At 44.8% G+C, this 24,921-nt stretch overlaps 1 protein-coding gene across 3 annotated transcripts in view; it reads right to left on the minus strand.

Annotated features, from left to right (window-relative positions):
- The window catches only part of LOC115195565 (receptor-type tyrosine-protein phosphatase mu), a 310,061-nt gene that overhangs the window by 61,908 nt on the left and 223,232 nt on the right, over window positions 1–24,921 (minus strand). Inside the window, exons 17-21 of one of the 3 annotated variants that reach the window (XM_029755546.1) lie at window positions 16,693–16,850; window positions 13,305–13,379; window positions 12,713–12,739; window positions 9,904–9,915; window positions 8,888–9,087 (exon numbers count right to left, since the gene is read on the minus strand). In XM_029755546.1, the coding sequence (XP_029611406.1) occupies window positions 8,888–9,087; window positions 9,904–9,915; window positions 12,713–12,739; window positions 13,305–13,379; window positions 16,693–16,850 (472 nt within the window). The remainder of the gene's footprint in view (window positions 1–8,887; window positions 9,088–9,903; window positions 9,916–12,712; window positions 12,740–13,304; window positions 13,380–16,692; window positions 16,851–24,921) is intronic. The other 2 variants (XM_029755547.1, XM_029755548.1) reach the window with 2 other exon arrangements.

Raw genomic sequence — 24,921 nt, forward strand, 5'->3', positions numbered from 1 at the left:
AGGTGCCCATTACGCTGGTGCTGTAAGCCAATCAGAATCTTCCTCACCGAGGTAGAACACCAGTCCAGTACAAACTGTACCAACATACTCCTCTAAAGGACTAGTTCCCCCGAAAAATAACATGAGATGAAATAGAATAAAAACAACCGCATACAGACACTGGGCTGATAAAACCCTACTCTGCCCGAGCAGAGCACCTCATGAAAAATGTATCATATTAGTTTTTTGCCATTCTGATCTCGCACCGGGACACGCAATTAGGACTAATTATGAAAATAAACTTCAGCACTGGAGTGGTGCTGGTGAGGCAGCTGCCTGCTGCCTCTTCCCCTGTAAGTTAATGTCTATTCCAGCTGCCTGCTGCCTCTTCCCCTGTAAGTTAATGTCTCCTCCACCTGCTGCCTCTTCCCCTGTAAGTTAATGTCTATTCCAGCTGCCTGCTGCCTCTTCCCCTGTAAGTTAATGTCTATTCCAGCTGCCTGCTGCCTCTTCCCCTGTAAGTTAATGTCTATTCCAGCTGCCTGCTGCCTCTTCCCCCTGTAAGTTAATGTCTATTCCAGCTGCCTGCTGCCTCTTCCCGTGTAAGTTAATGTCTCCTCCACCTGCCTCTTCCCCTGTAAGTTAATGTATATTCCAGCTGCCTGCTGCCTCTTCCCCCTGTAAGTTAATGTCTCCTCCACCTGCTCCCTCTTCCCCCTGTAAGTTAATGTCTCCTCCATCTGCTGCCTCTTCCCCTGTAAGTTAATGTCTCCTCCATCTGCTGCCTCTTCCCCCTGTAAGTTAATGTCTCCTCCATCTGCTGCCTCTTCCCCCTGTAAGTTAATGTCTCCTCCATCTGCTGCCTCTTCTCCTGTAAGTTAATGTCTCCTCCACCTGCTCCCTCTTCCCCTGTAAGTTAATGTCTCCTCCTTCTGCTCCCTCTTCCCCTGTAAGTTAATGTCTCATCCATCTGCTGCCTCTTCCCCCTGTAAGTTAATGTCTCCTCCACCTGCTCCCTCTTCCCCTGTAAGTTAATGTCTCCATCTGCTCCCTCTTCCCCTGTAAGTTAATGTCTCCTCCTTCTGCTCCCTCTTCCCCTGTAAGTTAATGTCTCCTCCTTCTGCTCCCTCTTCCCCTGTAAGTTAATGTCTCATCCATCTGCTGCCTCTTCCCCCTGTAAGTTAATGTCTCCTCCATCTGCTGCCTCTTCCCCCTGTAAGTTAATGTCTCATCCATCTGCTTCCTCTTCCCCCTGTAAGTTAATGTCTCCTCCACCTGCTCCCTCTTCCCCTGTAAGTTAATGTCTCCATCTGCTCCCTCTTCCCCTGTAAGTTAATGTCTCCTCCATCTGCTCCCTCTTCCCCTGTAAGTTAATGTCTCCTCCATCTGCTCCCTCTTCCCCTGTAAGTTAATGTCTCCTCCATCTCCTGCCTCTTCCCCCTGTAAGTTAATGTCTCCTCCACCTGCTGCCTCTTTCCCCTGTAAGTTAATGTCTCCTCCATCTGCTCCCTCTTCCCCTGTAAGTTAATGTCTCCTCCATCTGCTGCCTCTTCCCCTGTAAGTTAATGTCTCCTCCACCTGCTCCCTCTTCCCCTGTAAGTTAATGTCTCCATCTGCTCCCTCTTCCCCTGTAAGTTAATGTCTCCTCCATCTGCCTCTTCCCCTGTAAGTTAATGTCTCCTCCACCTGCCTCTTCCCCTGTAAGTTAATGTCTCCTCCATGTGCCTCTTCCCCTGTAAGTCAATGTCTCCTCCATCTCCTGCCTCTTCCCCTGTAAGTTAATGTCTCCTCCACCTGCCTCTTCCCCCTGTAAGTTAATGTCTCTTCCATCTGCTGCCTCTTCCCCTGTAAGTTAATGTCTCCTCCATCTGCTGCCTCTTCCCCCTGTAAGTTAATGTCTCTTCCATCTGCTGCCTCTTCCCCCTGTAAGTTAATGTCTCCTCCACCTGCTCCCTCTTCCCCTGTAAGTTAATGTCTCCTCCACCTGCCTCTTCCCCTGTAAGTGAATGTCTCCTCCAGCTGCCTGCTCCCTCTTCCCCTGTAAGTTAATGTCTCCTCCACCTGCCTCTTCCCCTGTAAGTTAATGTCTCCTCCACCTGCCTCTTCCCCTGTAAGTTAATGTCTCCTCCATCTGCCTCTTCCCCTGTAAGTTAATGTCTCCTCCATCTGCTGCCTCTTCCCCCTGTAAGTTAATGTCTACTCCACCTGCCTCTTCCCCTGTAAGTTAATGTCTCCTCCACCTGCCTCTTCCCCTGTAAGTTAATGTCTCCTCCACCTGCCTCTTCCCCTGTAAGTTAATGTCTCCTCCATCTGCTGCCTCTTCCCCTGTAAGTTAATGTCTCCTCCACCTGCCTCTTCCCCTGTAAGTTAATGTCTCCTCCATCTGCCTCTTCCCCTGTAAGTTAATGTCTCTTCCATCTGCTGCCTCTTCCCCCTGTAAGTTAATGTCTCCTCCACCTGCTCCCTCTTCCCCTGTAAGTTAATGTCTCCTCCACCTGCCTCTTCCCCTGTAAGTTAATGTCTCCTCCACCTGCCTCTTCCCCTGTAAGTGAATGTCTCCTCCAGCTGCCTGCTCCCTCTTCCCCTGTAAGTTAATGTCTCCTCCATCTGCCTCTTCCCCTGTAAGTGAATGTCTCCTCCATCTGCTGCCTCTTCCCCCTGTAAGTTAATTTCTCCTCCACCTGCCTCTTCCCCTGTAAGTTAATGTCTCCTCCATCTCCCTCTTCCCCTGTAAGTTAATGTCTCCTCCACCTGCTGCCTCTTCCCCTGTAAGTTAATGTCTCATCCACCTGCTGCCTCTTCCCCTGTAAGTTAATGTCTCCTCCACCTGCTGCCTCTTCCCCCTGTAAGTTAATGTCTCCTCCACCTGCCTCTTCCCCTGTAAGTTAATGTCTCCTCCACCTGCCTCTTCCCCCTGTAAGTTAATGTCTCCTCCACCTGCCTCTTCCCCTGTAAGTTAATGTCTCCTCCACCTGCCTCTTCCCCTGTAAGTTAATGTCTCTTCCACCTGCCTCTTCCCCTGTAAGTGAATGTCTCCTCCAGCTGCCTGCTGCCTCTTCCCCTGTAAGTTAATGTCTCCTCCAGCTGCCTCTTCCTCCTGTAAGTTAATGTCTCCTCCACCTGCCTCTTCCCCTGTAAGTTAATGTCTCCTCCACCTGCCTCTTCCCCTGTAAGTTAATGTCTCCTCCAGCTGCCTGCTGCCTCTTCCCCCTGTAAGTTAATGTATCCTCCAGCTGCCTGCTGCCTCGCCAACGAGTTTCAAGAATGTATAAATAGATCATAATGATGCATTGTTTTTTAGCCGTATCCATCCAACGTTCCTTCCGATACCTCTCTCTCAGCCCCATCAGACAACTGATCTGATTAGCTCTGATTGCCTGCAGTGGAGCCTCTTTTGGCCAAGGAAGCCGCTTGCTCCCCCCCATATCTCTCGCTCTCACGCTTGTTCCCCTCAATGATAAAATGACACAGAACTCGTTCAGAGGACAAGAAGCCTTGATCAGTGCTGCAAGTGGATAATGGCAAGCAGCCTGGTCCCCATGGCGAGGAGCCTCACTCTCACTGATGTCGTCGTCGTCCCCCTCCCTGCCCGCCCACACCACCGAGTGCCAGACGTAACGAGAGAAATGGCACTTCCACTCGATATCAAATAACACAATTTAAATTTGTGGTATTTTCTGTGACTGCCTAAGGTGGGAAAATATGCCATTTCTTAACAGTCATCAATGACAGAAATCAGTCTTTGGCAAGGCTTACATGGCTGTTTGAGTAAATGAGGAATGAGGGAGAAATCAGAGCGGAGGAATCAAGTTTTTATTTCCTGAAGACGTCTTTGAAAAAGGGAATCAGGTATACACACACTGTGACGTCACCTTGAAACGAGCTTAAAAGACTAGCATTATCACATGACCTTTTACCGGCCACATTGGGTACGGGGAGAAACGTGCCGTCGCAGGCCTTGTAAACCGCCACTACTACTGACACTTTGAAGGGCAGGCCGTATTTTAATGCAGATTGCTTTTTCTCTCTTCGAATGTCTCAGAATTGGATGCAGTAAAGAGACATTAAACACAGTTTAACACATATTGACAATGTTGAGGCACTTAGTCTTCTTCCTGTTTTCTCTCCATTTCTCCTCTCTAGATTTTGAGTTTCAAAGTGGCGCTGGTTTGTTATTCATCGCTGCCGTGTATCTTTCAAGACAGCTGTCTTTTCATGTGCAGGAAGTGACACAGAGCAGCCATGGCGAGCGAGGTAACCTGGGGAGGAGAGGAGTGATAGAATGACTGACGAGCACCTTTCTTTACGCTCAGCTTCCTCTCTCTCTCCCCCCCGGGGAGGAGAGGAGTGATAGAATGACTGACGAGCACCTTTCTTTACGCTCATCTCTCTCTCTCTCTCCCTCTCTCTCTCGCTCCCTCCCGCTCTTTCTCAACTGTGTTATAATGAGATCCGTGGTCCGACACTGGCCCGCGGTGGGGGGAGAGGCGGGAGAAGAACGTTGCCGCAAACTACTTTAGACACGCGTCAAACTTCAGGGGTGAGCGGTGTCAGAGGGAAAAAAAGAGCTTCAAGAATAAATCATTTCACATTGTCAAAATAGTTTGGGGAGAGTTAGAGAACACAAAAAATGATTAAGTGACGTGAAATGCTGGCAGGTGTTCAACTATTCATATTTGTACTTTATCATTTCTTCATGTTCAGGTGTAATATTGGATCTCTAGTTTAGAGAAATAATAGATTTTGCAACAATGTCTATTGTATTTGCAAGACTTCTATGCTAATGTACAGATCAAGGGAAAACCCAAAACTGGGTTTCAAGAAATGTTAAGAGTCTACAACATGCTTTTTCTGAGCCTAATAATCACCCAAACATTGGCTGCTAATGAAAAAAGGTCTAGTTAAATATAAAAGGTATAATATTGAATTATTAAGCAGCCTAGCAGCAAGATGTGGGGGAATTACAAGTCAAATAGTTAGGAGGCAGCCCCAGGCTTTATCTAACCCCATTGGCACTATCATACTAATTCTCCATTGGCCAGGTTTTCCCACCACCTGCCAGTAAGCCTTAACGTGATTGGTGGAAAACAAGTTATGAATTCAAAACCCTGCATACTTTTCCCTCTCAAACTTTTTCAAAGCATCACACAGGTGATTTTCATTGAAGTAGACCTACTGAGATGATATCTATGGTCCGCTCTCACGGGCCCGAATCCAAACAAAATTGCTCTCTTATCCCAAATCTTATCCAAAACAAGCGAGTGAACAAACAGTGTGGAAGCCATTGTTCCCGCGGCTCAAAGGAGCTTCTGAATGGCTGTTGATGTTCAGTCTCTCACTCAGGTGCGACATCAACCCCTTTTGATTCTAAAACCCCCTTGTGATTTCACCCTCAACGCTACTGACTACAGGGCCACAGAGACTCTGAAAACACTCCTCAGAGGCACCAAACGTGGTAGGGCCTTAGACAAAGCTTCAGCTACAAAACAGCTCCACTGCGTTTTTACCCCACACAACGCTTCTCAAGTGTTTAGCAGTAGGCAGCAAAATCTGGCATAAACAAAAAGGCACATTTCGGCAATTAACATAATGCTTGGAAGATGCTGCCCGTATGAAGCCAATCTGAGGAGAGAAACAGTGTGTTATGATGACATGAAAGGTAAACCGAGTTGAATGTTGAACAGTGTGTTACAGAGTAAGATGGTGTAGTGGTTAGGGAGGTGGATATGAGGGAGGAAAAGTAAGGGCCATTCATGAATAACGATCACAGTAAAAGCTGCATATTAATGGCTGATTTAGGTACAAAGTAGGTTGATCTCAGGAACTCAATTGGTTTCAACTAAATATGATCTGCAAGTCTTAATATTTGGTTTTTGAATGCAACATACCATACCAAGAGGGCAAGCTGGAGCAGTTACAGCCTTTCATGAGTAAACATTTCAAATGGCTTCTGACTGCATTATCATCAAAACAAATCAAATGTATTTTTTGCCTTTGAAGAAGAGGCAGGCCTGAACTGGAGCAGGCCCATTTACTGTGTGTCTGGGATGAATGCGGAGTGTGTTTTGTCTACAAACACTGCCATTAGATGGGACCTCAGCTACGTGCTGTTGTGTCGACTGAACGCCACTCATTTTACTGCTCTTTGATTCTCACTGGCCACAGGGGATTCATTTGGAGCAGAAAAAAAGTTTGTTTTTCTAGTATTTTATGGTTTGTAGGCCTTCTAAAATGCATGCTTTTGGACACAGACAATCAAATCAAATGTTATTTGTCACATGCGCCGAATACAACAGGTGTGGACCTTACCCTGAAATGCTTACTTACCCAACAATGCAGTTTTCAGAAAAATAAGAGTTAAGAAAAATATTTACTAAATAAACGAAATAAAAAATAAAAGAGTAACAATAAAATCCAAGTAGCGAAGCTGTATACAGGGGGTACCGGTACCGAGTCAATGTGTGGGGGAACAGGTTAGTCCAGGTAATTGAGGTAATATGTACATGTAGGTAGGGGTAAAGTGACTATACATTGATAATAGATAATAAACAGTGTAAAAAAAAAAGGGGGGATGGGGGGGGGTCAATGCAAATAGTCCGGGTAGCCATTGGAACAGCAGGTATTAAAGAAAGAATTATGAACAATATCATAGGAACCAACTCTACAAGATAGGAGCTATAGGTTGTATGCTAGCTGCATCTAGGGCTTCTACAATACTACGACAAAGCAACGATCTAAAAACATATTTCACAATCAAACCAAAAAGGGGACTCGCTTACCTTGTTTATCTTTCCCATAGACAAAGTTATGGAATAACAAGAAGCATGGAATCGGGGGAGAGATTAGAATTGATCAGTTTAGTTTGGTGCTCGGCTCGTCATGTCTAGACCATTTACACCTAAGACAGTGGTAGCAGGAAAAGAAAAGAGAACGACGTCTCTAACTTCTAGAGGCATTGCAAATAGAAAGATAGAAAATGTAAAAAAAACTGAAGTGAAGCACTTTCAGATGGAGGGGTAGAAAGGGGTGTCATAAATTATTCCACACTATTTTTTTCCCGACTGGCAATACTGTATTATTGCACTAGTAGCCTAAGCCTTCCATCCATATCCATAATGAATTGAGCCCTGAGGGTAGCACCAAACCACAGGGCCCGGGTATTGGAGCTTAAATTATTGATTTGATTCCTGTGTCGTTTATTGTGTAAGTAGTGGGTATAGCAAAGTAAAGGATAAGATGGGAGGGGGGTTGGTGGATAGTTCATTACAGGTAAATACCCTCCGTTGAAAAAGGTAGAAACTCCCTTGTGATGGGTTGGAAGGTGAGCGAGGTAGCTTGTGTATATTGTACGTACACACACAAACAAATACGTGCATTCAAGCACACTCCCACACACACACACACACACACACACACGTAACACCACAATCACACACTATGTGCTGGGTGGCGAGGGAATAAGACACTGCTGTGACATTCGTTAGGTTTGTCGTCAGCTTCTGGAGAGAAGCGCTGTTCACATCTAGTTCGTTCATTATACAGACTCTAGGCATTGCTGGCAGCTCGCAATGGTCTCAGCTGTAAACACAAAGTCACAGTCTCAGAAATCCCCCCTTAAGTGTGTGTGTGTGTTTATTGAATGTGTGTGTGTGTGCATGTGTGGTGTAGGATTTTCAAGATTTAGAAGGCAAATTTTCAAACCAGGGCGGTTTAGCGCTGCTAGACTAAATGGATGGTGTCCACGAGGCAGTAAGATCTAAGCAGTGTGGCATGCAGTCAACAAACTGCAGGAGCCCAAACACTAAGCCAGAGAAATTCAGTGGTGACACAAACATTGGAACGGGAGGAGTGTGTGGACACAGAACTAGTGTATTTTGTGCACTAATTGCTCATGACAAGTTCATTCACAAAGACCAAAAGTGCAACTCCATGCAGAAACGTCCAACAAACAAGGAGTCTAAACACTAAAGAAAAGAGAAGGAAAGCAACAAACCAGGAAAGAAGGCAAGCATTACAAGCAACAAACCAGGAAAGAAGGCAAGCATTACAAGCAACAAACCAGGAAAGAAGGCAAGCATTAAAAGCAACAAACCAGGAAAGAAGGCAAGCATTAAAAGCAACAAACCAGGAAAGAAGGCAAGCATTACAAGCAACAAACCAGGAAAGAAGGCAAGCATTAAAAGCAACAAACCAGGAAAGAAGGCAAGCATTACAAGCAACAAACCAGGAAAGAAGGCAAGCATTAAAAGCAACAAACCAGGAAAGAAGGCAAGCATTAAAAGCAACAAACCAGGAAAGAAGGCAAGCATTACAAGCAACAAACCAGGAAAGAAGGCAAGCATTACAAGCAACAAACCAGGAAAGAAGGCAAGCATTACAAGCAACAAACCAGGAAAGAAGGCAAGCATTACAAGCAACAAACCAGGAAAGAAGGCAAGCATTACAAGCAACAAACCAGGAAAGAAGGCAAGCATTACAAGCAACAAACCAGGAAAGAAGGCAAGCATTACAAGCAACAAACCAGGAAAGAAGGCAAGCATTACAAGCAACAAACCAGGAAAGAAGGCAAGCATTACAAGCAACAAACCAGGAAAGAAGGCAAGCATTACAAGCAACAAACCAGGAAAGAAGGCAAGCATTAAAAGCAACAAAGAAACACAAAGAAGAAGGAAAAACTAAATAAAATAAAGACAAACAGGGACCTGTGTGCTTGGTTTGCTTCAGAGTGAGGGAGTCTACAAAGAAAGACAGACTGGTGACGTGGAATACGTGTATACTGGACATGGTGGCTTGTGAGGACACTGTGGTATGTGGGAACACTGTGGTATGTGGGGACACTGTGTGCCATGTGAGAGAGGACAGGGGGGACACTACACTAGTCAGACAGGCAGGTAGTTGGGGCATTCACCTCATACTCCTCCTTAAAGCCGTAGCCCTCGGCACACTTCATCTGGGTGATGTGCTGGAGCAGGTCGGCCACGCGGATGGCCGGGTGGAGCTGACCGGTCTGGTAGGGAGGAACATCCGCCACCTCCCTCTTCTTCTTATAGGAGTGGCTGTGGGACTGGACCAGACTACTGGTGTCACTGGTCATGGTGTGGTTCTCATCTGGAAACACAGAGGAAGGACGAGGACAGACACACTGGTCAGGACTGGAGTGCTGCACAACCCCGTACAGACATAGGATAGGAAACACTGTTGACATTACAATGGATGAATACAAGGTCACAATATAAAGTTATTCAATGGCAAAACATGAAATGAAAAGGAGTTACTTATAAACTACGTCGTGCTCAACTAGTTAGTACAGTGCTGTAAAACGTGGTGAAGACAACATAATGGATCTTGTATTATAACACTATGTTTCAATAGATGATGGTGCCCAGTATCTCTATCTATTTTCTATGATGAGGGGAAAGAGCTGGCTTTATTTCTATTGACACTAGAATAGCCCTCAGTTCTGATAACGCTAGCTTGTGGCTAACTTCTCAATAAAAACTTTTCTATCCGCAGAATTTGACCAATGGCAAAATGAGGTTGCACAAATGATGGAATGGCGGCGGTGAATGGATGACGTGGGTGCACGATCAAATGAAGTGGCTACCTTGGTCGGTAACTACGTCTAATGGGAAATCGTAACAAAATGTCAGAGGCGTGAGACCCATTCAACAAAGGGGGGAGGGTTGTGGGAGGGGGTATGTCACATAGTCCACATACGCATGAGGCAACACTGTCCACGGGTGGAGTCAGACCGCCATGCTAGCTAATAGCTTCACAGGGGGAAGGGGGGCGTGAGATGCGCTAACACAAGTGCATGCGTGGCAACAAGATGGGAGAGCAGCCCCCAAGGCAAGCCCCTTTTCAATAGCATGATGCACACACACCTCCTCACCCCAGAGAAAACAGGGCAGACTGGCAACTTACCATTAATGGGCACTTTATTAGAGGACATAACAGGTTAAATGTGAAGAAGAAGAGAAGAGAAAGGAAACAGGGTATAAGCAACAATATAAAGTTTAGGCATGAGCACCTGCACAGTTTTAATTTTCTCTAGCTGTTTCTAGGCATCAACATTTTTTTGCCATTCCGGGAGTCCTGATCAAAGCAACTATTCAGTTCAATTGGACACCTCTCAGAAAGCTAGATTTGGGATACTTTAGTTGGGGTTGTGTTAATTTGGTTGAATCACCTAGAATTAGCCATTTCAATGTAATCAATGCTGATAATTATATGATAAAGAACCAAAACATTTTGTTTACTTAATAAATAACATTTTAATTTGACATTTGCCAAATCAGTTTAACTAACTTAACCTATATTGTCAAAGCAAGAATAATCCTGCAGCAACAGGATTTGAACCTTTAGTCCATAATGTTGCTTGATCAGTGGTTAGTCTATTAGCTGGCCAAAAGTAAGCTAAATGAAAAGTGCAATAATCTTAATATAACCGTTTGTTAGTGTGGGTTTTTAGTGAACTTATGCAAATTTATGAAAATTCTCAGCAACAAAAGATTGATCAAATTAAGATCCTACATCTGTGGTAAATAATCTCCTGATCACGTTTGAAAACCTCTCTAGAAAACAAGTGAAACCACTAGCTTGCCCTTTTCTGAGGTACTGTAAACGGTGAATGTGAACTATTGGGACTTGCCTGGGGAAACATCTAGAAAATCACTCATGCCATGCTTGCTTGAGACACTGTTGTGGTTTTTAGCTCTGTCTACTACCCTAAAGTGTGTAAATCTGGTTAAAAAAAATACATTTTACTGTATGTTGATATGTTAAATGTCTACAGGTGGTGTGTGTATGTTGTCTAATGTACCTGGCTGCACAACAAACAACCTACCAAGACAAAGTTATTGAAACTGCAAGTTTCTCTAAATGAAAGGGTTGGAACTGACAATTATTGTTCTGAAGGAGTTGACAAGGGTCGGCCAGGCAATAGTTACATTGGCAAAAGTGTATAATTCCTTAGCTTTGCCCGAGAGCTTTCCAATGTTTGCCACTTCTCTATATGGTCATTGCTATGGCGATGGGAACATCTTTCTGCTATGGCGATGGGAACTTCTTTCTGCTATGGCGATGGGAACATCTTTCTGCTATGGCAATGGGAACATCTTTCTGCTATGGCAATGGGAACATCTTTCTGCTATGGCAATGGGAACATCTTTCTGCTATGGCAATGGGAACATCTTTCTGCTATGGCAATGGGAACTTCTTTCTGCTATGGCAATGGGAACTTCTTTCTGCTATGGCAATGGGAACTTCTTTCTGCTATGGCAATGGGAACTTCTTTCTGCTATGGGAACTTCTTTCTGCTATGGGAACTTCTTTCTGCTATGGGAACTTCTTTCTGCTATGGGAACTTCTTTCTGCTATGGCAATGGGAACTTCTTTCTGCTATGGCAATGGGAACTTCTTTCTGCTATGGCAATGGGAACTTCTTTCTGCTATGGCAATGGGAACTTCTTTCTGCTATGGGAACTTCTTTCTGCTATGGGAACTTCTTTCTGCTATGGGAACTTCTTTCTGCTATGGGAACTTCTTTCTGCTATGGGAACTTCTTTCTGCTATGGTAACTTCTTTCTGCTATGGGAACTTCTTTCTGCTATGGGAACTTCTTTCTGCTATGGGAACTGCTTTCTGCTATGGGAACTGCTTTCTGCTATGGGAACTGCTTTCTGCTATGGGAACTGCTTTCTGCTATGGGAACTGCTTTCTGCTATGGGAACTGCTTTCTGCTATGGCGATGGGAACTGCTTTCTGCTATGGCGATGGGAACTTCTTTCTGCTATGGGAACTTCTTTCTGCTATGGGAACTACTTTCTGCTATGGGAACTTCTTTCTGCTATGGGAACTTCTTTCTGCTATGGGAACTTCTTTCTGCTATGGGAACTTCTTTCTGCTATGGGAACTTCTTTCTGCGATGGGAACTGCTTTCTGCTATGGCGATGGGAACTGCTTTCTGCTATGGCGATGGGAACTGCTTTCTGCTATGGCGATGGGAACTGCTTTCTGCTATGGCGATGGGAACTGCTTTCTGCTATGGCGATGGGAACTGCTTTCTGCTATGGCGATGGGAACTGCTTTCTGCTATGGTGATGGGAACTGCTTTCTGCTATGGCGATGGAAACTTCTTTCTGCTATGGCGATGGGAACTACTTTCTGCTATGGCAACTACTTTCTGCTATGGCGATTGGAACTACTTTGTGCTATGGCGATTGGAACTACTTTCTGCTATGGCGATTGGAACTACTTTCTGCTATGGCGATTGGAACTACTTTGTCTGTTTGTATGCATGTTTTCAGTTTGTTTGCTGTGCCACTCCCCCTCATCCAGTCCACATTGTCTGTCCATGCATATGAGAGGTCATAGACATACGTGACGTCACACGCACGACACGGAATGCGGATGGGATGGAGTGAATTAGCCAACCTCAGCTTGATTAGAAAGAAACAAAACCTTCTGGTCTGACATAAAGAAGAAAAGCAGGCAGGTATGAATGTGTGAAAGCCATTATCAGGAAGAAAAAATACAGTCCAAATTACTCTGACTCTCTCTCTCTCTCTCCCCTCTCTCTCTCTCTCTCTCTCTCTCCCCCCCCTCCCCTCTCTCCCCTCTCTCCTTCCCTCAAATGCACAGCACCTGGTCTATTTTAGAGTAGGCTGTCTCTTAGTTGGTCTGTAAGCATAAGAAATGTATTGTAGGAAATAAATAAAGAATGTTTTCTCACCCAAGATAGCGGTTGGCACAAAGGGATCTGCCCACACCCCAAAACCAGTGCAGAGTAGGGGGTTAACAAAGAAGAGAGAATATAGCAGTGAATAGGGTGACGTGCTCTCCCCTCAGGTGAGACAGCAACATTATAGCAGAGCAGTAAATTGTTATTACAGTCAACAAGAGAGGCAAAGAACCCCCCCATGGAAGAACAGCATAAATAGCTCATAAGTAACAATGAGAGATTATAATTAAATCAGTTTAATATAAATCATGTCCAACAAAATCCATCGAATTTCATTATCACTTCAAATCGATCTACCAATTTGGCTAAATATGGTTCTCCCAAGTAGGGTCCAGAAATAGTATGCTGAAGTGCAAACACTATAGAGCAATTAAAACTGCAGGCAAAAAGAGAACAGGCATCATTACAGTGTTTTGCAGGCCACTGTTAGATCAAGCAGAACATTTACCAAACAAAGGCGCCTGGATCGGCATTGGCCATTCATTAAAAGGTCAAAGTTGAAGGGGTCATCCGGAGATCAAGGGTCATAAGAGGTCAAAGAAGGTGGTATTAGTGTTAAAAGGAGTTTGAAGAGGTAGTTTACCTGGGTAGTAGGAGGTGGGTACAGACGTGCTGAGTGTGTTAGTCTTCATGGTGAATGACGAGGGCGAGGAGACAGCTTTTAGCAAGAGAGAGAGCAGTCAAACAGAATGGTCAATATAACCTTTAGTGAAGGAAGAAGTAATAGTATACAGTTGAAATCGGAAGTTTACATACACCTTAGCCAAATACATTTAAACTCAGTTTCACAATTCCTGACATTTAATCCTGGTAAAAATTCCCTGTCTTAGGTCAGTTAGGATCACCACTTTATTTTAAGAATGTGAAATGTCAGAATAACAGTAGAGAGAATGATTTATTTAAGCTCTTATTTCTTTCACCACATTCCCAGTGGGTAAGAAGATTACATACACTCAATTAGTATTTGGTAGCATTGCCTTTAAATTGTTTAACTTGGGTCAAATGTTTCGGGTAGCCTTCCACAAGCTTCCCACAATAAGTTGGGGGAATTTTGGCCCATTCCTCCTGACAGAGCAGGTGTAACTGAGTCAGGTTTGTAGGCCTCCTTGCTCGCACACGCCTTTTCAGTTCTGCCCACACATTTTCAGTAGGATTGAGGTCAGGGCTTTGTGATGGCCACACCAATACCTTGACTTTGCTGTCCTTATACCATCTTCCCAACTTTGGAAGTATGCTTGTGGTCATTGTCCATTTGGAAGACCCATTTGCGACCAAGCTTTAACTTCCTGACTGATGCCTTGAGATGTTGCTTCAATATATCCACATAATTTTCCTCCCTCATGATGCCATCTATTTTGCGAAGTGCACCAGTCCCTCCTGCAGCAAAGCACCCCCACAACATGATGCTGCCACCACCGTGCTTCACAGTTGGGATGGTAATCTTCGGCTTGCAAGCCTCCCCCTTTTTCCTCCAAACATAACGATGGTCATTATGGCCAAAGAGTTCTATTTTTGTTTCATCAGGCCAGAGGATATTTCTCCAAAAAGTATGATCTTTGTCCCCATCTGCAGTTGCAAACCGTAGTCTGGCTTTTGTATGGCGGTTTTGGAGCAGTGGCTTCTTCCTTGCTGAGTGGCCTTTCAGGTTATGTCGATATAGGACTCGTTTTACTGTGGATATAGATACTTTTGTACCGGTTTCCTCCAGCATCTTTACAAGGTCCTTTGCTGTTGTTCTGGGATTGATTTGCACTTTTCGCAGCAAAGTACGTTCATCTCTAGGAGACGCGTCTCCTTCCTGAGCGGTATGACGGCTATGTGGTCCCATGGTGTTTATACTTGCGTACTATTGTTTGTACAGATGAACGTGGTACCTTCAGGCGTTTGGAAATTGCTCCCAAGGATGAACCAGACTTGTGGAGGTCTGCAATTTCTTTTTCTGAGGTTGATTTCTTTAGATTTTCCCATGATGTTAAGCAAAGAGGCACTGAGTTTAAAGGTAGGCCTTGAAATACATCCACAGGTACACCTCCAATTGACTCAAATGATTTCAATTAGCCTATCAGAAGCTTCTAAAGCCATGACATAATTATCTGGAATTTTCCAAGCTGTTTAAAGGCACAGTTAACTTAGTGTATGTAAACTTCTGACCCACTGGAATTGTGATACAGTGAATTATAAGTGAAATAATCTGTCTGTAAACAATTGTTGGAAAAATTACTTGTGTCATGCACAAAGTAGATGTCCTAACCGACTTGCCAAAACTATAGTTTGTTAAGAAGAAATTTGTGGAGTGGTTGAAAAATGAGTTTTATTGACTCCAACCTAAGTGTATGTAAACTTCTGACTTCAAATGTATTTCTAGAAAATCTGTAGGATTCAAACAATGCAGCCTGTTCCCTGACAGAGTCAATTTAACAAGTGGACTAATGTCAAGAACCTGAGACTCTGGATAAGAACGTCTGCTAAATTACTAAAATGTAAATGTAAAATGTACTGTTCTGGTTAAGCGTATGGATACAAACACGCTAATGTTTTTTTAATGACAGTATTTTGGTTTGTGTGAGACAACAAGGCGCTGTGTTCATACAACATATTTCAGCCAAATCAGTAACGTTCAGCCGGTTCGTTGATAAAGCCGGCAGAGAATGCTGAGCTTTGGTCGCTGTGTTTGTCGGTCGCCATTCGACAGCTGCCTTGATAAGTTGGGTACAGTGACCTAGCTGTCAGTCAAGGATATTGTGATAGACAGCGGGATAAGGTCACGGATGAATGGCCCTGTCGTCCAATGAGAGCATGTTTATTTATTTATATCCAACATTTCCCGGGCCCCTCCACTCTGCCTGTCGACACGCCAGACGGCCCTTTCAGGCAGAAATGGCGTTTCACTCCTGCAATATTAAAAGCGCGCCAAACGATCAAAGACATGTTTGCAGTCGCATTCTTGCTCCTGTCCCCTTTTTCTTTGACAGACAGAGGAGAGGATCGCGTGGCAGTGAGGGGAGAGAAACATGGCTAGTGACCCTGGCACCTCCTAACCTTCAGAGTTTAAAGAAATACAGAAAACTCTATCTTCACGGTTTCTGACTTACTTAGCCTACAGTCTCCAGAAACAGAGATACAAGGTCTAAGAAATATCATCATAATAAGGGGTGCCTTAATGTCCTTATAGCTCTGAGGGATGGGGCATGTGGATGCGGAGGGGGGTAAAAGGGGAATATCATATGGTGATGAGACCTGCTGACCCAACATGCAGAGCTGTAGGTGCTGACTCTGCGGGGGGATTAGGGGATTGTATCCCAGCCAGGGCCAGCTGTCCCTGGGGTGAGAAGCAAGGCCTGGGGTAGATCTACTGACCCCATAGGGGTTAGTGCTGTTTGGGGTACACAGAGGACAGGACCTGTAGGACCTAGAGCCAGTGTCCATGTGTCAACACAGGATCCCCATAGAGGCAATAGGAGGGAAATAAAAGGCTAGAAAGAGATGGATCATTAAGTAAGCAGGGTTTAGGAAGGCTCAGGATCAGAAACAAATATTAAGAGCATTTGGACAGCTTTGGAAAATTAACGCATTAACATCTGAGACCGACAAGTCCTTATTTAAACGCTGTATCTGCAAATTGCAGTTGAGTTGCCTAATAAGTAAACAAAAACTGTATAAACCTTTTTGGTTTTTGCAAGAGCCTGTCACATGACTTGATCATTGACAAAAAACAAATTTGTTTGGAATTGAAAGAAATTGCTCTAATGTGCCAGTGTTATGGTCCCTATAGCCTCTCTACACTATTTCTGTGTTAGCTCTAATATGTTTTTGTTTTCCCATCGTCCTTTCCACTACAGTTCCTGCAGCTATGGGGAATGCTTAACAAGGCCAGCTCGGCTCGGCTGGGTTCAGCTCAGTAGTATGAAAAGCCCCCAGACTCCCCAGCCACCCACCAACCCACCCACAATGCCCTGGTGTTGGACACTCACTTCTCCCGTTGAGTGTGTGGCTGTGGGTGTCCATGAAGGAGATGGCCTCGTCACAGTTGGTGCCCTGCTCCGTGTAGCTCTTGTCCATGGAGTTCACCATCACGGTCATCTCCTGCCGCGTGCTGCTCATCGTCTCCTTGCGCTTCTTGGCCAGTTTCCTGGTTTCATAACAAACACAATAAAAAGAAGAGACGAGAAGGTCAGGTTACTGGAGTCGACCACAAAGGGAAAACACCGGAAGGTTATGGGCGACACAGTTAGCGATACACTCAGTACATACAGTAATCAGCCTCATATTGAAAAGTTCCACTTCTCACATCATTCATTTATTTATTTAGTTGTTTTTTTTTACCTTTATTTAACTAGGCAAGTCAGTTAAGAACAAATTCTTATTTCCAATGATGGCCTAGGAACAGTGGGTTAACTCCCTTGTTCGGGGGCAGAACGACAGATTTTTACCTTGTCAGCTCGGAGATTCGATCTTGCAACCTTTCGGTTACTAGTACAATGCTCTAACCACTAGGCTACCTGCCGCCCATACCTTCATACCCATTTACAACTAACATTTGTTTTACTTTAAATACTTTAATGGATTTGATTGAGCCTGCTATTTAAACTTAGGTCTGCTCTGGTCGTTCTTAACATTAGGCTAGCCATCCAGAAAAACTCCTCATGAAACCGAGATAGACCGCAAAGATAAAATCTAGTCTGCATACAAACAGTACGACACCTGCATAATGCCAAGTCAAGAAAACTCATTTTCTCATTCAAGACAGAGGCCACACTGCATATTTTGCTGTCATTTCCCATCTTGTCCACAACATGGACACAGGCTCCCAAGTAAACACAGGCCGAGATCTCAGTCCCAGGCGTTGATGTGGTGAACTGAGGGAGATTCTAGGAGACAAGGACGCCCTTAAATACCTGCTGGCCCGCTCCTTCACTCCCTGCTAATGCCATCTCCTGGGGCTCCATGTCAGCAGCAATGGCAACACACACACACACACACACACACACACACACACACACACACACACACACACACACACACACACACACACACACACACACACACACACACACACACACACACACACACACACACACACACACACGAGGGAATATGCTGATGAACCACCAGAAAATTTCCCAGGGATGACTTTTGCCTGCAGCGAACAGACGATTCCAGGGAGGCGCCCCAGAGAGTTGCCCGACTGTCTGCTGTATGCCTGGATGGGATACTTAAAGCCTGGCCAGTTCAGCTTCAGTCCTCCATTGCAGAGGGAGACTGTAGAGTAAACGTTAATTGCGGTAGTCAGAAAGGGGGGACTGTTGTGTTTTGTGAGAGTGGGGCTGGTTCATAGAAATACAATATGGCATCAGCCACTCTAGTACTATACGCAGCTCTATGGGGTGATGACTCACTGTTGAGAATCGCAAACTGGCCGATGAGGCAGATGACCAATAAGAACGTCTGCTTTTCCAGCGACCTTTCCCTTTCCTCTTGAGCTGAAAGCTTGCATTGACTTCATAGAAGTCTTAAGTAAAAACATTGGGTTACAAATGGGATCCATTTGCTACTTTGCTCTTTTTCCCCTAGAAGCTTAATCAGGCAAAAACATAGCGTTTCAGAGCTGTCTCTCTCCCTCACTAATGCTCCTTTTCTGCAGCGCTCCAGCTGTATGGGTCGACAAAGAGTGTGTGTGTGAACGATGCTTTGCGAGCGCCCAGCTGGCAGTAACAGAGAGACCTTGGTGAAGCCTTCACTAGGGGCTATCCACTCCCACCAGCGCCCATCAGTCCCCCTCTGTGTTATGATCACTGGGCTTTATGGGGGGCTGCGAGGGTGCAGCGTTTGCCATGCCAGGGTGATCAGTGGGGGTGCCAAGCATTTTGTCAGCCTTGAGATGGCGCTGTGATACCGGGGTCTGCGAGGCTGGCATTGGCCCCTGCGGTCTTTGGCGAAAGCTAACTTCCACCAAAACACAGAAGCAATACCAACCTTTCCTGACTATTCCTCACTAACAACTCCTGAGTGAAAATGCACCAGCCTCCTCACCAACTATCAGCAGCAGATAACAAAAATCTAAGGGGACGCTGCCCAGGGAACCTGTTACTGAGAATGAGAATTTCTCATTTGCAGGTGGGTAGTAATTGCCTCGGAATCCCATCAGCCTCTGTAGTTCCAGTAGCCTAGGTCCATTAGAAAGCCATCTGACTCCCCCTCTCTCCCCTTGAGGGTTTGGGAGGGGGGACAGAGGGGGCCAGGAGATGGCCTTCTCTAATGGAGACACCCCATGCCCCCCCCCCCCAGAGGCGTTAAGTGGTCTAAAACGAGGTCCGACCTGATTTTTCAGTCAGAGCATTAAACATAAATAAATGAAAGTCATCTCGTTCTCTCTCGGCCACCCATCTCTTTAGACACTCAAGGTCAGTCGATCCAGCTTTTATACGAATGGAAAAAAGAGAAAAGCTCTCTATTTTGCTCTCTCACTATTTCGCCGGAGGGCCTTTACCAATGCACACGGCACATGAGTACTGCAAATGTTCTTTCTCCAACTTTCAGGCTGCGCTAAACTTCTGAGAAGTATCAACAAGCAGCTCTATTTTGAATTGTCAAATGTACTTTAAGGCTCTCCCTTGGTATCTAAACTTCTAAAAACTCTTTGCCCCACAAGTACTGTATCCACCTTGGATACACGCCACCTTCCCTATATAGCACCTAGCTCTCTCCCTGCTTCAGGCTGAACTCTACAGCATTTCTCCCTGTCCAGTTGGATTTCATCAGCCTGCCATACAGTACTGCTGACTGGACTAGAGAGGCCGAGACAGGATGACACAGGCATTCTCTACAGGTGAAGACAGTCTACATGACTAGCACTGTACGTGGAGGAGGCTTTCAGCTCAATGCCTCCGAGTGGGAGCGTGTGAGTGCTGCTGACCTTGTCATTACCCATATACTGTAAGAGCTGACGATATGATAAGTGACACAAACACAATCTCAAGAGACAGGTATTCTAAATAAGGCTATTTCTATAATGAGTTTGTACAAATCTCCCCAGGCCCTCGTGCCTTCTCTTTGAGAGCTAATTCAACAGAGTTCAGATTTATAAACTCTGCTAGCGAGAAGTCCCTGCATCCACTTCATTGTCGTAAATTTCAAGAGATTTATTAGAAAAAATAAACCGATAGAGATAAATCCCACAATATCCAATTGGATGCAAATAGACTCGGTGGACAAGCCAATATTGGACCTGGTTGGAGTCTTAAACGAGCTGGTATTTCAAGTGAATGCAAATTTATATCCGTAATTAATACAAATCTGATTTACTACAAGGACATTTCTGATGGTAATAACACTGAAGAGTGCAATATCCCTCGCTTTAACCGCAGGAGCCTAAATCTTAGACGTTGTGGCACTTTGCAAATACCAGCTTTGGAATTTACTGCCCCTTGTCATCATCTAAATCAGTATTTGTCTCAATTGCGAGGCGAGCCTCCGAGGCAGAGATTTGTCACTGAGTGGTCGCTCTTCTCTCTCCCTCTCTGCACTTAAGGAACTAATTAAAGTGTCTGGGAAGAGCCTTTTGAAATTAGAGGGAGCCGGTAATCAGAGAGTCTAGTGAGCTCATTTAGCGTATTCATGTTGCCGAGCGGGAGACAACTCATACCCTGTTGCTTTTAAATTGGAGGCAAAACTCCAGCACACAAACACTTCATGATTCACCAGCTAGATACAAGATAAAAAAGGTTTCTGAAAAAGAAAAAAAACATCACAAAAGAGAGAAAACAATGGAAAATGGTCAGGCCATTTAATTTGTGAAGGGACAGACAATGTCGGCTTATTATATGGGCCCATCTTTGTCGTGGTAGGGAGGATTCCTTTGTGTTTGGTGAGGTGAAATGGGATTTTCTCAAGGCGGTTAATAGCTTGAGTGCTCAGCCTCCACTTAATGGTGTTCTACCTGCCTGGGGGGGACGGGCGGGGGGAGCGTGGAAGGGTATAATTGTCTCTCCCTTCATCTTACATACGGTAAACACCGCCGCTCAGAGCTAAGGCAGTTTGTGACCCCTAGAACTTGCCGGAGAGAAGAGCTAGTCGTTAATGGACAGCTAAGAGCTAATGAAGCACTCCCGCCGACGCCACTGAATCAATCTGCTTGGATTCAATTTCGCAGCCGGCTCGCTGGCGGTGCCTGACTCCCTGCTGTTACCAAACATCTATTTGAGTGGAAGGCCATCTACGGGAAGCTAATAGTTTTAACTGTTCCTCCAAATTTGTTTGCCATGAAAAGTGCAGTTAGCGTGTTTTCGTTTACTTCATTTGTCTCTTTTTTCTCATTCTCTTGCTTGGTTTTTAATAAAGAGAGTTAATTTGAGGTTGTCAAAGTTAATGATGTGGAAAAGAGCAATGAAAAGAGATGTTTCATTCAGTGGGGTGGGCTACCTCTCATTGCGTGGGCTGTTCCATAGGAAGTGCTGCAATGTAAGCCTCAATACAAACAAACTACAAATGATTTGACATTGGCTCAATATTAAAGCCTGGTAGGAATCACTAAACTACTATCTACCGGACAGCATACTTTGTAGCTTTAATTGCATCTCCTGACATAGTATAAAACCAACACAAAGTAGTAGGAGATATATTCAATGCATACATCTTTTCTTCCATTCTGTTGCTTTCCATGGTGTCAGCAGATTTGCTCAAGGCCTATTTAGAGGAGAAACTGTGCTATGGCAAACAAAACAGTGGGACAAACCTCATAACCTGCATACTGGAGAGTCCTCGGTGAGACAAGCACTCACAGCCCAAGGTTTCCCCATCAAATAGTTCCTGCATCTGCATGGAGTCAGGGGACTACAGTGTTACCGCGCCAACAACAGCAGCAGTGACAGATTGGACAAGAATAACAAAGTGCTTTCTTCACCTTGAGATAGAAAAGTTCACTGTGAAATGAAATAAACCGGTGCGTTTTATAGAGACATGCATAGTCATAAGGGCAATTCCATGGTAACGGAATTACGCTGAGATTTTTCACTTCAAAATGTATACCAAACAACAATTTCAAAGTTGAACAAACCAGACTACTACAAACAATTTCCACTGAACAATTTATAAAAACACATTTACAGGAAGAACTGTACATATACAAAGTTTGGTAACAGAATAAAGCTGAGGGAAATTTTACCATAATTATGTTACCAAATTTTTTTTTAATGTACTGTGTCAATTGTTCAAAGTAGTAATTGTGTATAGAGTTATATGGTTTGTTAAACTTTCAAATGAATGGTTTATGTTTGGCATACATTGTAAAGTGAAAAATATGAGACAGCGTAATTCCGTTACTTTGGAATTGCCCATAACTAGGCCTACTTCAAAGGCGGAGAGGCATACTGCTGCTTGTCGACATTGTTGATCATTCACTCACCACTCCCAGAGACTCAACATACACGAGGCATTGAGAATACATTCAAAAGAAAAAAAAGACTGTCTACCGGTATTATTTTTTTAAAGAGTTTAAAACTTGTAATGCAAAATGACATTTACTTTCACTGACACTTGTCTCTATGTTCAAATCCAATTCTTGCTTGGGGACTTCGGCAAAGAGGCTTCCATCTCCCTTTTCATTTGAGATGCTCGGAGCCTTTCTGAAAGTATCTGTGTTTCATGTACCCACCTGGGGGAGGGGGTAATTGAAACCCTTCCCCAAACAGCGGCGGGGATTTGACAAAGCGCGGTGGCACAGCCCATTTCCCTGCAAATGTCAGGACTCGATCTGTCTCGGGGAGCGGCGGTGGAGAGCGAGCACAAAGGAAATGGAAAATAAATGTGAAAGTGCTCCTCAGTCTCTCCAATCAGGGAAAAATGTCACGGAGGTAGAGGGAGGTAGAGGGACTGATGTCGCCGGAGGTGTTGGATCGATGGGTCTTCTTTGGCCAGAGGAGCACAGTGAAGAGGCAGGGTTGGAGGTCCGGAAATGCTTTGAGAGGTTCAGGTGAACATAGGAGGGGGCAGTATGATTTTGTGTCCAAAATTACAAGTAAACAGAGCTTTTATTGAATGGTCTCGCTTCAGAGTACCAAAAAGTTGCACCAAGTAAATTTCACAGGACTTTTTTGTTCTGCTAAGCGCTTGCAGGCAGAACCTTTCAGTCTCGACCCCAAAAAATGATCTGGTGGAAAATGTTCGACAAAAAATGAAAAAAAGAGTGCATGAAAGAAAGAATGGTAGCCATCTTGGCTCAGCGAGGCACCGCTGGGGTGGGGGATAACAAACGACAGATTGTCTCCACTTTGTGACAGTGTGGCGGCTGTCATCAATCCCGCAGAGGAAGCGGTGGTGTGCTGCGCTGCTGAAGGGGCCGGGGGATGAGTGACACCGGGGGAGGGAAACGTAGAGCTTCACATGAGAGATTCCCTTTGATGGGCGCGTTTGTTGGCAAAGTAGGCTGGCACACACACAGGCGGGTAGAGACCCTGCTGCGGTACAGTAAGGAAGTGGCAAAGGCAGAGGCAGCATCGCAAAAAGGCCTTGCCTAGCTAAATATTTTTGGCTGCTAGTGCACAGGCTACAAAAAAATTATGCATTGGGGACATTGGTGGAATAGTTGCATCATTTTGTTGTACTTTTTTTGGGGGGGAGGGGTGGAGGGGATTGGAGCATCCTGTTTTAAAACACACAAAATACTGAACAAATAAATAAACGCAACAATTTATACGATTTTACTGAGTCACAGTTCATATAAGGAAATCATTCAATTTAAATAAATTCTATGGATTTCACATGACTGGGAATACAGATAAGCGTCAATTGGTCACAGATACCTTTAAAAAAGGTAGGGGCGTGGATCAGAAAACCAGTCAGTATCTGGTGTGACCACCATTGCATCATGCAGTGTAAGTCGCTCTGGATAAGAGCGTCTGCTAAATGACTAAAATGTAAATGTAATGCAGTGTGACATCTCCTTCGCATAGAGTTGATCAGGCTGTTGATTGTGGCCTGTGGCATGTTGTCCCATTCCTCTTTAATGGCTGTGCGATGTTGCTGGATATTGGCGGGAACTAGAACACGCTGTCGAACATGTTGATCCAGAGCATCCCAAACATGCTCAATTGGTGACGTCTGGTAAGTATGCAGACTATGGCAGAACTGGGAAATTTTCAGCTTCCAGGAATGGTGTACAGATCTTTGCAACATGGGGCCGTGCATTATCATGTTGAAACATGAGGTGATGACGGCAAATTAATGGGCCTCAGGATCACGTCACGGTATCTCTGTGCATTCAAATTGCCATTGATAAAATGCAATTGTGTTCATTGTCTGTAGCTCATGCCTGCCCATACCATTAACCCCAACACAACCATGGGGCACTCTGTTCACAAGGTTGACATCAGCAAACCGCTTGCCCACACAACGCCATACACGTACGTGGTCTGCGTTTGTGAGGCCGGTTGGACGTACTGCCAAATTCTCTAAAACGACCAAAAAAATTACATTCAATTATCTGGCAACGGCACTGGGGAACATTCCTGCAGTCAGCATGCCAATTGCATGCTCCCTCAAAACTTGAGACATCTGTGACAAAACTGCACATTTTAGAGTGGCCTTTTATTGTCCCCAGCACAAGGTGCATCTGTGTAATGATCATGCTGTTTAATCAGCTTCTTGATATGCCACACCTGTCAGGTGGATGGATTATCTTGGCAAAGGATCAATTCTCAGTAACAGGGATGTAAACAAATGTGTGCACAACATTTGAGAGAAATACGCTTTCTGTGCACATAGAACATTTCTGGGATCTTTAATTTCACCTCATGAAACATGGACCAAAAATGTACATGTTACATGAGAGATACAGTGAGAGATACAGTCCGAGCTATGGTTGTTTACCCACTCCTTCCTTCCTTCCCTCCATCCCATCCCCCCCTTCTCCCTTCCCTCCCCACGCAAACAGAGCAGAAACGTGGAAACACGAGAGCTCACTACCATCCCTGCTGTACCCTCCCTGCTGTGCCCCCCTCCCCCCCAGCACATCATCCATCCATGGCCCCCATGCATACCTAATGCCTGGTCATAACACTCCCCAAGGACTGCTCCGATCGCTCCGTTTCTAACGCTACACTAGATCCTTTTTTTATTCCTTTCTATTCCGGTTCTTTGCATAAGCACAGGCATTTGGAGTTGTTTAAAGTTTAACCTGAAAAATAGCAAATGGAATCAGACGGCGA

Source organism: Salmo trutta, chromosome 6, assembly GCF_901001165.1.
Source record: "Salmo trutta chromosome 6, fSalTru1.1, whole genome shotgun sequence".
Taxonomy (NCBI): Eukaryota; Metazoa; Chordata; class Actinopteri; order Salmoniformes; family Salmonidae; genus Salmo; species Salmo trutta.